The sequence below is a fragment of the Scyliorhinus canicula genome, chromosome 10, assembly GCF_902713615.1.
Source record: "Scyliorhinus canicula chromosome 10, sScyCan1.1, whole genome shotgun sequence".
Lineage (NCBI taxonomy): Eukaryota > Metazoa > Chordata > Chondrichthyes > Carcharhiniformes > Scyliorhinidae > Scyliorhinus > Scyliorhinus canicula.
Window position 1 is genome coordinate 23667686 of NC_052155.1, and position 13549 is coordinate 23681234.

At 48.0% G+C, this 13549-nt stretch overlaps 1 protein-coding gene across 9 annotated transcripts in view; it reads right to left on the minus strand.

The window, feature by feature from the left end:
- Positions 1-13549, minus strand: part of LOC119972279 (receptor-type tyrosine-protein phosphatase mu-like) — a 985231-nt gene that overhangs the window by 12800 nt on the left and 958882 nt on the right. For all 9 annotated transcript variants that reach the window (XM_038808716.1, XM_038808713.1, XM_038808721.1 and 6 more), the window contains 2 exons: positions 10953-11078; positions 7793-7956 (listed from right to left, as the gene is read on the minus strand). In XM_038808716.1, coding sequence (XP_038664644.1) covers positions 7793-7956; positions 10953-11078 — 290 coding nt within the window. The remainder of the gene's footprint in view (positions 1-7792; positions 7957-10952; positions 11079-13549) is intronic.

A 13549-nucleotide genomic window follows, 5' to 3' on the forward strand; every position in this document is an offset into this window, starting at 1 on the left:
CTCCAGACAGAGGTCTGGAACTTAATCGACTTAATGTTAAACATGCCCAACCAATGCAGAGCTGCAATCAGCAAAGAGAGTAAAATGGTGCAAACGTAGAATACAAGTCAGGATGCAGTGAGGTACAGATTAAGCTGCATGTTATTCTGCTCGGTCTGTGTGACCAGGCCACTATGCCTGCGTGAGACACAGATAAGAGTGAGTAGCAAACTAGGTTCACGTAAGAATTTGGTGCACGGGAACGAGATGTTTCAAGGTTTATTGCAACTGGTAAAGTATGTTAATTATTCAGTACTCGCAAGGTTTATCAATAGGTGTAATGTTTATTAAGTTAACGCCAAGTAGTGGGTTTCAGCCCCCACAACCCAAAGATGTGCAGGCTAGATGGATTGGCCATGCTTAATTGCCCTTTAATTGGAAAAAAATAATTGGATACTCTAAATTTAAAACATGTTAACGCTAAGTAAAACAAAGTTAATTGGTGGAATTCTCTGTTCCAGCGGCTAATTGATGGAGCGAATGGAGAATCCGCGGATGGTTAACGACAGGAGAATCGGTGCGAACATCTCACCGATTCCGGTACCGCTGAGGGGCTAGCACCGGCGCTGCGTGAACTACCCGCAATCGTGTGGAAAACGGCCGGGGAATGGCACGGCACCAGTCGCACTGCAAGACATGGCACCGGTCATGCTGGAACCCTAACCCACCCACCTCAACCCCACAGTCCACCCCCTGACCTCTTCCCACCAGTCCCTCCAGCCCTAGCGGAAGCTCCCCCGGCCAGTGGCACAGACCCCGGATGAGTGTGGCGGCGCTGGACACAGTCCGCAGCTGGCACGCCGGGTTCCTGACCGCTGGGACCACAAGGGGCACGTGCCTTCAGGAGTTCGGCCCATCGGGAGCGGAGCATCGCGGGTGGGCCGGCCAATGACGCGCAAAAGGCCTTGCGACTGCGCATGGCCAGATGATGCCGGTTTGGAGGGGGTGGAGCATCGAAATCCGGCATCAAACCGGCGGCTGGCCCGGATCCGGCCTGGGAATCCATTCTCCGCACGATCGCCGATCCCGATTTTGGCATCGGGCTACGGAGAATCGAGCCCAATATAAGTAAACCAAAGTAAAATAAAGTTAATGAAACTTACAATATTACGGCATAGCAGAGTCGCATGGGATACATGTCCTGTAGTACTTTTTAAATTCAGTTATTTGACTTTGGTGTCACTGACTGGACCAGCATTTATTGTCCATCTGTAGTTGCCTCTGAGAAGGTGAGGTAGGTACCCCCACAGTACATGTTAGGGAGGGTGGTGTAGGTACCCCCACAGTACATGTTAGGGAGGTGTAGGTACCCCCACAGTACATGTTAGGGAGGGTGGTGTAGGTACCCCCACAGTACATGTTAGGGAGGGAGGTGTAGGTACCCCCACAGTACATGTTAGGGAAGGTGGTGTAGGTACCCCCACAGTACATGTTAGGGAGGGTGGTGTAGGTACCCCCACAGTACATGTTAGGGAGGGAGGTGTAGGTACCCCCACAGTACATGTTAGGGAGGGAGGTGTAGGTACCCCCACAGTACATGTTAGGGAGGGAGGTGTAGGTACCCCCACAGTACATGTTAGGGAGGGTGGTGTAGGTACCCCCACAGTACATGTTAGGGAGGGAGGTGTAGGTACCCCCACAGTACATGTTAGGGAGGGAGGTGTAGGTACCCCCACAGTACATGTTAGGGAGGGTGGTGTAGGTACCCCCCACAGTACATGTTAGGGAGGGTGGTGTAGGTACCCCCACAGTACATGTTAGGGAGGGAGGTGTAGGTACCCCCACAGTACATGTTAGGGAGGGTGGTGTAGGTACCCCCACAGTACATGTTAGGGAGGGAGGTGTAGGTACCCCCACAGTACATGTTAGGGAGGGAGGTGTAGGTACCCCCACAGTACATGTTAGGGAGGGTGGTGTAGGTACCCCCACAGTACATGTTAGGGAGGGAGGTGTAGGTACCCCCACAGTACATGTTAGGGGGGGAGGTGTAGGTACCCCCACAGTACATGTTAGGGAGGGTGGTGTAGGTACCCCCACAGTACATGTTAGGGAGGGTGGTGTAGGTACCCCCACAGTACATGTTAGGGAGGGAGGTGTAGGTACCCCCACAGTACATGTTAGGGAGGGTGGTGTAGGTACCCCCACAGTACATGTTAGGGAGGGTGGTGTAGGTACCCCCACAGTACATGTTAGGGAGGGTGGTGTAGGTACCCCCACAGTACATGTTAGGGAGGGAGGTGTAGGTACCCCCACAGTACATGTTAGGGAGGGAGGTGTAGGTACCCCCACAGTACATGTTAGGGAGGGAGGTGTAGGTACCCCCACAGTACATGTTAGGGAGGGTGGTGTAGGTACCCCCACAGTACATGTTAGGGAGGGAGGTGTAGGTACCCCCACAGTACATGTTAGGGAGGGAGGTGTAGGTACCCCCACAGTACATGTTAGGGAGGGAGGTGTAGGTACCCCCACAGTACATGTTAGGGAGGGTGGTGTAGGTACCCCCACAGTACATGTTAGGGAGGGTGGTGTAGGTACCCCCACAGTACATGTTAGGGAGGGTGGTGTAGGTACCCCCACAGTACATGTTAGGGAGGGAGGTGTAGGTACCCCCACAGTACATGTTAGGGAGGGTGGTGTAGGTACCCCCACAGTACATGTTAGGGAGGGAGGTGTAGGTACCCCCACAGTACATGTTAGGGAGGGTGGTGTAGGTACCCCCACAGTACATGTTAGGGAGGGAGGTGTAGGTACCCCACAGTACATGTTAGGGAGGGTGGTGTAGGTACCCCCACAGTACATGTTAGGGAGGGAGGTGTAGGTACCCCCACAGTACATGTTAGGGAGGGTGGTGTAGGTACCCCCACAGTACATGTTAGGGAGGGTGGTGTAGGTACCCCCACAGTACATGTTAGGGGGGGAGGTGTAGGTACCCCCACAGTACATGTTAGGGAGGGTGGTGTAGGTACCCCCACAGTACATGTTAGGGAGGGTGGTGTAGGTACCCCCACAGTACATGTTAGGGAGGGGTGGTGTAGGTACCCCCACAGTACATGTTAGGGAGGGAGGTGTAGGTACCCCCACAGTACATGTTAGGGAGGGTGGTGTAGGTACCCCCACAGTACATGTTAGGGAAGGTGGTGTAGGTACCCCCACAGTACATGTTAGGGAGGGAGGTGTAGGTACCCCCACAGTACATGTTAGGGAGGGTGGTGTAGGTACCCCCACAGTACATGTTAGGGAAGGTGGTGTAGGTACCCCCACAGTACATGTTAGGGAGGGAGGTGTAGGTACCCCCACAGTACATGTTAGGGAGCGAGCTCCAGGAATTTGACTGAGTGACAGTGAAGGATCTCTGTGGATTTTCCATCTCCAATGAATTGTTTGATTATCCACCACCATTCACGGCTGGATGTGGCAGGATTGCAGGGCTTAGATCTGATCCATTGGTTGTGGAATTGCTTAGCTCTGTCTGTTACTTGCAGCTTATGTTGTTTGGCACATGAGCAGTCCTGTGTTTTACAAGGTTGATACCCCATTTTTAGGCATGCTGCTCCTGGCATGCTCTCCTGCACCCTTCCGTGAACTAAGGTTGAACCTTTGGCTTGGTGGTAATGGTAGAGTGGGGGATCTGTGCAGGGCATGTCACCATCTGCAGAAACTTACAGCGGGACTCTCTGACCCCCCCGTCGGGTCGGAGAATCCCCAGGGGGCGGCGCGAATCCACCCCGCTGCACCGATGCCACCTTCCGTGTTCTCTGACGCCGGGTTTTGGGCGGGGTGGGGGGGGGGTTCACGCAATGCCGGTCGGGGGCCGTTGGCAGCGCCCCCCCGGCAATTCTCCGGGCCCCGATGGGCCAAGCGCCCGTCCGTTTCTGCCCAGTCCCACGGGCGTGGATTAGACATGGTCCCACACGGCGGGAGCTGACAGGTAACTCGGCTGGGGTGGTCCTCGGGGAGGCGCGGGGGGGATTCGGCCCCGGGGGAGGGGGTCCGCCATCGGGGCCTACTGGTTAGCGGGCGAGCCTGTGCCGTGGGGCACTCATTCCTTCTTTCCTGGCCGGCCCATGTACGGCTCCGCCATGGCCGGTGCGGAGAAGAGAGAATGCGCGGGATCACGCCGGCCCTTTGGCGCATGCACGGACTCAGTCCCTTCGGCGCCAGCTGGCGCGGCACCTGCCCCTCCGGCACCATTCTCGCCCCCAGAAGTGCGGAGAATTCCTCACTTTCAGGGGCTGTTGTAGCCGGAGTGGTTCGCGCCGGTTTTCTCGCCGGCGTGGGGGCTTAGTACCCGGAAAGGAGAATCCCGGCCTTAAACTCTGGGTTTCTGAGTTCGAGCGGTGGTTAGAGTGACGATGGCGCAGCCGTGAGGCAGCGTGCTTTGTGAATAGCACATTCAGAGAGGTACACCGCAGGTTAGGAGCTTGGGGGCAGAAAGGGAATGGGTGACTGTCAGGCAGTCCAAGAGAATCAGGCAGGAATCCCCCAAGGTCCTGCTTGCTCAATGGTTTTCAATTGGAGATGCTGGTGAGAATGTTGGTTCCTGGGTGGAGTCAAATTTGTGGCATCACAGGCTCAGCTATACAGGAGGGGAGGAAGAAGAGAGTAAGAAGAGTAATGACAGAGAATTTGTGAGAAGAACAGGCAGGCATTTCTGTGGCTGTAGACATAACTCCAAGATGGTGTGCTGCCTCTCCGGTTCCAGGATGTCACCAAGTGGCTGCAGAACATTCTTCTGTGGGAGGGCGAACCGCCAGAGGTCGTGGTCCATGTTGATACCAATGACTTAGGTAGGAAAGGGGATAAGGTCCTGAAAGCAGATTTTCAGTAGCACAGCTTTATTTAGATGCACTAGAGTACTTTCCCCAGCTGAAAAAGTGCTATTATGTATTCAAAATCAAATAAATGGTTTCTTGAGAAGGCTATTGTCAAGGTCTGAAGTGATTTAAGTATCCACTGTGCTTTAGATTTGGGGGAGAAAAGATCGGCAGCTTTCACTTGGAGAAGAAAAAGTCACCTGTTCCTGGAATGCTTTGATTGACAGGCTATCTGATGGAACACAGAAAGCCTAGTCATCTGTTTTAATGATTAAAATAGCCACCATTGTCTGCAGTTACAAGGGTTTGTTTTGACAGCTGATCCCATTATAAATGCTCGGTGGGAGATGGGACACAATTTTCCCCAAAAATGACTGTCATTTTGGGTATGATCACCCATCACTCAGTCATATTTTGGAGGGGGTGCGGGCACATGATTTGCACCAACATTCAGAGGGAGGGTACCAAAATACCCAGGCAGGTCCAGCCCCTCAGAGATCGGAGCGTTGTTTTAGTCAGAATATGCTGCAGTCCCTCCACCCCCACTCCCCGGCCTTCTCACCGGCATTAGGTCCCCAAAATCACCAGTACCAGGCCCCGCCCCCCTCGCTGACATCAGGCCCCATCCACTCATCAGGTGAGCGTCACCCAAATGCCCCGCCACATGTCCCATTCCATTCAGGCCCTGACCCTTCAGGCCCTTCCTGTGGCACTTCCCCCTGGCAGGCAGACCCGGCAGGGTCAAGTGGTAGTGCCGGGGTCTATCCATGGTGTTTCCAGATTTTGGAGTCCTGGACTGCAGAGGTTATAGTGCACGATAAAAATTGAGTCCCAGGATATTTCCTATGTGACACACAAGTATTAAAGGTACAGAACAATCCCATCAAATATGGGTCTGTTGGTCACCCTGAATTCAAAGTCCACCCTAGAACAAGGGCAAGTATTCCACTCCCCCTCTTAGCAAAATCATCGATATTTCCTGTAAAAACCTGTTCCAGTTGGTGGATTAGTATTCTATTTAATACTTTTAAAGTTGTGGCTGCAGCAACGACAGTGAAAAAGTGGCTGGAATGTTCTGGAGAGCTAGTGTGGCTGCTAACTGATGTTGCTCGGGCAGTCTCCTCTGGTGCCAGGCTCCCTGTGTAGTGATCAGTCAGCTGTTCAAGAACATGTCCGTCAAATAAAGCCCATTAGTGGAGGAACAACCCTGTGTGAAGAGTTGGGGTCAACAGGAAATGGGATTTGAACAGTCCGGTTAATCTGAGAAAAGTAAGAAATAAAATCAGATTGTACGAGAGGGGAGAAAGTGAAAGTAGAAGCAGGATAAAAGAGCTGCACTGGTACAAATTGTACTTGAACCTAGTCTCGGAAAGATTGACTTCTCCCATGTGACATTTCCATTACCTGCTCTGTGTATTGCTTGAGTGAGGCTGACTGTGTCAGGCTAAATTGTGACAAATGATTCAGCAGACTGGCGCTGATGGTTCACTGGCACCCTGTAGGATTGAGACTGCACACCCTAATTGCACGCAGCCAGCAGTGAGAGAGAAGACTTCCAGCACATCAAGCTAAAGGGGAGTCAAAGCCAGGCCCAAAGGTGAGCAATGAGGAACATTCTGTGCACCTGCACATCCTGGGGTAAACCTGAGCACTTGTCGGGAAATACCTTTCCCCGATTCCGGACTCATGGTCCGTGTGAACCTGGTTCCCAGCTGAAAGCTGGAAATCATGGGGGTTCATGATTCATTTTCAGCCCAATGTGAAGGTGGGAACAGTGGCTGGCAGGTCTGTAATTTTGTCCCAGTGGATGGGATGCTGGTTTGGCAGCACCATTCTAACCCCCCCCCCCCCCCCCCCCACCCTCGTACCACTCCCCCACCCCTCCCCTCTGCCCCACTCCCTCCCCATTTTCCGAAAGGTTGGATCGGGGGCATAATGGCAATCTGCCCATCAGTGATGGGTACCTTGTTACGGTCATTAAGAAGCCAATTAAGGCCACTGATCTGAGGCCCTTTGGAATTTTCAAGCCAGCCTGCCTGCAGGCCCATCCACAGCATTGGGTGCATGGCAGCTGCCGAGAAGCGGCCTCCTGCCAGTAGACCGAGCTCACCCCCTTCACAATGGTGGCCAGGCCTCTGTGGCCATTACTTCAGAAGTGCTCTCTCCCATACCTGCAATGGGAAGCTGTAGCTGTTTCCATGTTAGAGGGCCTCCTGTTGGCCATCTAGCTTTCCGAGCCCATCGAGTAGTTGGCCAATCCAGGCAAAAATTGATGTCAGATGACATATTTGACTCCAATGTCATCACCTGATCCAAAGTGCAAGACTCCATCCATGGAATCGACACTGGCATTCAAATGTATTTTTCTCTCCAAGTCCTCAAACGTAATGTTTGCGCAAACGCAAGGGCTTTTCCCAGTAACATTTGCAGCAAGTCTGTTAATCTTTGTGTGGGATGATTCGATTTGTCTTCTCTTTTCACCACCTCCGAGTCAACAGTAGTGAATCTCACTCCAGACAGACCCAGCAACTGGAACTCTGACTCTGAATTCTGTGCTCACGTCCAATAGGTAACTGGAGTCTGGTGAGTCTGTTTACTCCCGTCCCAGCCCTGTCCTCGGGAAGTCCATTGAAAACCAACTGCTGCACAGATCTATTCACTCTATTGACTGGTATATGGATAGGTACAACCATGGGAGGCGTGCTCACATGTTAAGGCTGTTAATTAGCCTTCCACTCCAAGGAGGGTGATTACAAACGATGAGACAATGGCCTTAGCAACAATAAGCTTCGCCGATGCCTGTCTGGCCCACATTTATACAGCCTCCTTTTTCAAAATCAGGAGCACAAAACAGGCATCTATTTGCTGAGGCAACTTCCGTGGTTTAATCACAATCTAAACAAAATTAAATTCATGGTGGAGAACAAGAGTGCACTTACAGGCAGTGTACAACCGTGCGTCCCTCTCCGCCATCATATTCCTCCTGCCACTTTTCCACTTGTCTGATGAGTTTCAGGAAGGAACGTTTAGATACGGGATTGTCTCTGTACATAGGCCAGCCCAGGAACTGGAACTGCTGGACCATTCGATAGCCATCCTGAGGCTGCTTGGACACATGCGCATCAGTAGGTGAGAAGACACAAAGGGAAATACATCGGGACATTAAAAAAGATTGGATTGTTTTTGTCATTTTCTTTAACATTGCTCTTTTCCAGATATAAAAATATTGAAAATAGGAAAATAATTGGCTATCTGTCTGACAGTCAAGCACCATCCAATTGGGTATTTCTCTTTCCAATTGGTGTCGGAAGGCATTGCATCACAAGGATGGATGTGTTGGCCGACAAATGGCTGGAATGTGGGGCAAGTCATGTCATGAAGCCTCCAGGAATGCATTTAATTACAGCTGGCAACCCTACTGGTCGGGTAGAAACAATATTAAGACAGACTCAATTTTTTCCTCAAGTAAAATGCATCCATTTACCATTTTACAAATACTTTTTGCAGGCATGTTTCATGTATTTCAACTTTTTGACTGTGTTTGTTATATGGCCACGTTTCGCCTTTACGAGGAGATTTTGATGGCGAACAGGACACCGTGAGGGAGAGTTGAGGTTAGTGAAGGCCAGAGGATTCTAATAACCAGGCGCAACAATAATACAATTAACAGGTTGACAGAACAAACACGCTGGCAACAGTCATTGATCTTTTATTATACTTTCAAAAACAAGTGACCTGTCTTTCTAAAGAGAACAAAGCCAACTTTCCTAATAATGCAAACTTTTGATTTCCAGAATTTTCCGTTATTCTACTGCAGCCAATCACCAGACCAGTGGATTTGCAAGTTGAAAAATATGAAGTTACCGTTCCACTCAAAAAGGGATTGTTCAACTCAATCAGTTAAATTTTATATAATTTTGGAAAGTATAAAAATAGATAAGTCCCCTGGGCCAGATGGGATTTATCCTAGGATTCTCTGGGAAGCCAGGGAGGAGATTGCAGAGCCTTTGTCCTTGATCTTTATGTCGTCTTTGTCGACAGGAATAGTGCCGGAAGACTGGAGGATAGCAAATGTTGTCCTCTTGTTCAAGAAGGGGAGTAGAGACAACCCTGGTAATTATAGACCTGTGAGTCTTACTTCGGTTGTGGGTAAAATGTTGGAAAAGATTATAAGAGATAGGGTTTATAATCATCTTGAAAAGAACAAGTTGATTAGTGATACTCAACACGATTTTGTGAAGGGTAGGTCATGCCTCACCTTATTGAGTTTTTTGAGAAGGTGACCAAACAGGTGGATGAGGGTAAAGCGGTTGATGTGGTGTATATGGATTTCAGTAAGGCGTTTGATAAGGTTCCCCACGGTAGGCTATTGCAGAAAATACGGAAGTATGGGATTGAAGGTGATTTAGCGGTTTGGATCAGTAATTGGCTAGCTGAAAGAAGACAGAGGGTGGTGGTTGATGGCAAATGTTCATCCTGGAGTTCAGTTACTAGTGGTGTACCGCAAGGATCTGTTTTGGGGCCACTGCTGTTTGTCATTTTTATAAATGACCTGGAAGAGGGTGTAGAAGGATGGGTTAGTAAATTTGCAGATGACACAAAGGTCGGTGGAGTTGTGGATAGTGCTGAAGGATGTTATAGGTTACAGAGGGACATAGATAAGCTGCAGAGCTGGGCTGAGAGGTGGCAGATGGAGTTTAATGCGGAAAAGTGTGAGGTGGTTCACTTTGGAAGGAGTAACAGGAATGCAGAGTACTGGGCTAATGGCCAGATTCTTGGTAGTGTAGATGAACAGAGAGATCTCGGCATCCAGGTACATAAATCCCTGAAAGTTGCCACCCAGGTTAATAGGGCTGTTAAGAAGGCATATGGTGTGCTAGCCTTTATCAGTAGGGGGATTGAGTTTCGGAGCCACGAGGTCATGCTGCAGCTGTACAAAACTCTGGTGCGGTCGCACCTGGAGTACTGCGTGCAGTTCTGGTCACCACATTATAGGAAGGATGTGGAAGCTTTGGAAAGGGTGTTGGATGTTGCCTGGTATGGAGGGAAGGTCTTACGAGGAAAGGCTCAGGGACTTGAGGTTGTTTTCGTTAGAGAGGAGAAGGCTGAGAGGTGACTTAATAGAGACATATATGATAGTCAGAGGGTTAGATAGGGTGGACAGTGAGAGTCTTTTTCCTCGGATGGTGATGACCAACACGAGGGGACATAGCTTTAAATTGAGGGGTGATAGATATAGGACAGATGTCAGAGGCAGTTTCTTTACTCAGAGAGTAGTAGGGGTGTGGAACGCTCTGCCTGCAACAGTAGTAGACTCGTCAAATTTAAGGGCATTTAAGTGGTCACTGGATAGACATATGGATGAAAATGGAATAGTGTAGGTCAGATAGGCTTCAGATGGTTTCACGGGTCGGCGCAACATCGAGGGCCGAAGGGCCCGTACTGCGCTGTAACGTTCTATGATCTATAAATTCCACTTAATAAATATTGCGCAAACTAAAAGTAATGGGGCAGGGGACATGCAGGGGAGTGATATGGGTTGATCAACCTGTTCAACTCTTATCACATCAATGATGGTGAAGAGGTTAAAAATATACTTTGCACCACTGTTATTTAGATCCTTTCTTATTAAACAAGCAGCCGATTTCTTCACTGTCGAAAGCTGTTTAAATTCACACTCAGTCTAAACATTTTAATAAACAAGTGTTAACATGAATGTGTTCAATGTCGATAACAATCCTGTAGCAAAATATTAGCACTTCAAAACCACCATTTCATCCTTTTAATGGAATTTTTAATATATCCTTCAATTTATAGCCACCAATTAAAGTATGATTATGGTACTTTTAAAAATTGGACAATTTTCAGGATTTAAGTACTGTTCAGTGCTGATGTTGATAGGTTTGGATTCACACATTGAATGCAATGTCAAGATGCATATTCTTTTTCACATTAATACATAGAGATCCGGGATAATGTCCTTTATGAACTGTTGTTGAATGCAAGTGAGGATATCGATATGGGTGGTTGAACTTGAAAGGGGTTGTCAGGATTTTAATAGATTGATTGCCCTCAGAGTGTTAGAAAGCAGATCCTTACCCTGGCTGCATTGTAAATTCGGAATATTCTGCTGATAATATCTTCCTCCAAGTCGGCTGACACAAACTCCAGCTGGAGGGGTCCATGTCGATGGACGCCATTTTCCGGCCAGTACTGGGGGCACAGCTGGTTTGAGAAAAGATAACAAACGTTTATATCTATCAAACACTATTACTATCGAGCATTTGCACCTATTGAAAGGTTTGCATTTGTATCATGCCCTATCACTGCTCTCAAAAACATCTCAACTTATTTACTGAGGCTGTGTTACCAAGTGCAGCAACTGTTTTACATACAAGATCCAAGAAATAGCAATGAATTGAATAGTCTTTATTTTGCTTTTGGTGATGGCTTTTGAGAGAATTGGACACAATACTGAATGATGCCCTGCTTTTCTTCAAATAGTGCCATCGATTTTTATGAAATTTATCATCATGGGTATTCGCTAAAATTAAAAAAAAACAGGTCAAAGACATGAAAAAGGCTGAAGCTATGTCGACCTGTAACCCTGAACAAAATAAACTTTCTGGCAGTATCAGAGAAGCTTATTCCTCGTTATCTCTGAAGAGATGTGGCCACCCTGTGGGCTGCAGAGACCAAATTCATAGGGAATGACATAAAGGCCTTCTATATTTCAAAAGCCAGGCCTGGCCACAGGAGTCTCCTAGTCTGCTAGGACAAAGGACCATGCCACTTCTTTTTAAATTCTTAATGTTTAGAATATTAACAACCTCAGGAACCCGGAGAAAGGAATTTACGCCTTCAGTCAAAGCCAAAGTGGAGGGGTGGGAGTCATGTCACATGGCCCCTCCACCTAGCCCCCCCCCCCCCCCCCCCCCCCCCCCCCACCTCCAGCTTGTAGATCTAGTTACCCTGTATTGGTGAATTAAACAACAGCTCAGAACAAGGGTTTGGTCCAGGTCACCACCTACAATATTTCTACCAGAATTTCTGAAATTCTATGGTATAGAATGAACACTAATTCATCTTGGTGTGCTTATCTCACGTTGGAAGTCATCTCTACAGGAAAAGTGAATTATCCAGCACGATTCTTCAACCTGCTGATCTCTGTGAAGGAATATACCATTTGGACTTTGATTCTGAACTCATGTGATACAATAATTCTTTACTCTGTGGTCTTTGCCTTGTAAATCTTTCTTGCGCTAACCCCCTCTTTAATTGTACCAGTGAAAAGGAAGCTATTTTGCGACCCTCCCCTCACGTTTGAGTGTGTGTACATAAACTAACCCTCTGAGTTTACCCTATCTCAAGTTTGCTGTTGGATTATTAATAGAAATTGCATCACACAAGTACTGAGGGATTGGGAAATATGCCATCACTTATAAAGGGAAAAATCAAAAACATTTTGATAGGAGGAGAAGTAAGGGCTGTTTAAATTAAAGTCCCCGCCTGTGCATAACAAGCACAGTCACAGCATGATGCAGCAGTGATCTTGGAGCAAAGCTTAGGCTGGGTTTGGGCTGAGCGTGAAAAAAATTGAATACAATTGTTGAGTTAGCAGCAGTACAATCAATATTATACTGTATTAAACAATCCTGCATTGGTCCCTGTGGAACTGTTACATCCACATAATAAGGTTTCCACTGCATGCTATTCTGATTTTGGCAGAGGTATTGGAAGGTAAATAAGAGAGTGTTCCCCCTCAAGAGGCTGCAGAGAGAAGCACTAATGTTAAATGCCAGTTGTCGTCTCTGCTGACAAGCTACCATTTCCTGGGGTCATCTTGCTTCAGCATTCCTGGCTGATAAGGACATCTGCCTAACTTTAGCAAAGGCCCCCAGGTGAAAGGTTAAAGTCATACACGTGACAACTAAACAACTGCACACATGCAAAGTTAGACATTCAAAGCTGTTTCTGTGTTGTTGCCAAGGCTCGATACTCTTGTGTGAATGACACAAATTCTAGAGTGGCAGAATCCCCTGGATACTGGTTCTATTAGAAGTGATTCTGCAATATGAACTCACCATATGCTGTGCAACTGGATATTCCCTCCTTCCCGTATGCAAAGCGGCATTTTAGAGCTGCTGAATTAGAATAGTTTCTAATGTGTACTTAATTAGCTAGTCCCAGTGCAAATTTGTTGACTTTCGTATAATCTCTTTTGAGTTAAAAATCTGTTGTGACCATACAGGAAAACGCCGTCCCATCTGTGTGGACCCCAGTCCCTGTGATAAGAGGGAAGTATGGCATAAATAACATCATCACTGGTCGCAGAGTACAACAGTGGAGATGGGTTGGAAATATTATGCAGGTGCAAAATGGTTGATATCTTCGGGGTGGATGAAGTTGGAGAGGTACAGCAAGCAATTAGGAGGGCAAATGGCACATTGGCTTTTATTTCGAATGGATTGGAGTGCAAGAATAAGGAAGCTTTACTACAATTCAATAAAGTGTGCAGGAAGGCATGCCAAATGCAGCACTGGGCATACCTAAAAATGAGGTGAAGCTACAGTACAGGAGCATTTGAAATGAAATGAAATGAAAATTGCTTATTGTCACTAGTAGGCTTCAATGAAGTTACTGTGAAAATCCCCTAGTTGCCACATTCTGGGAGGCTGGTACGTAAATTGAACCAT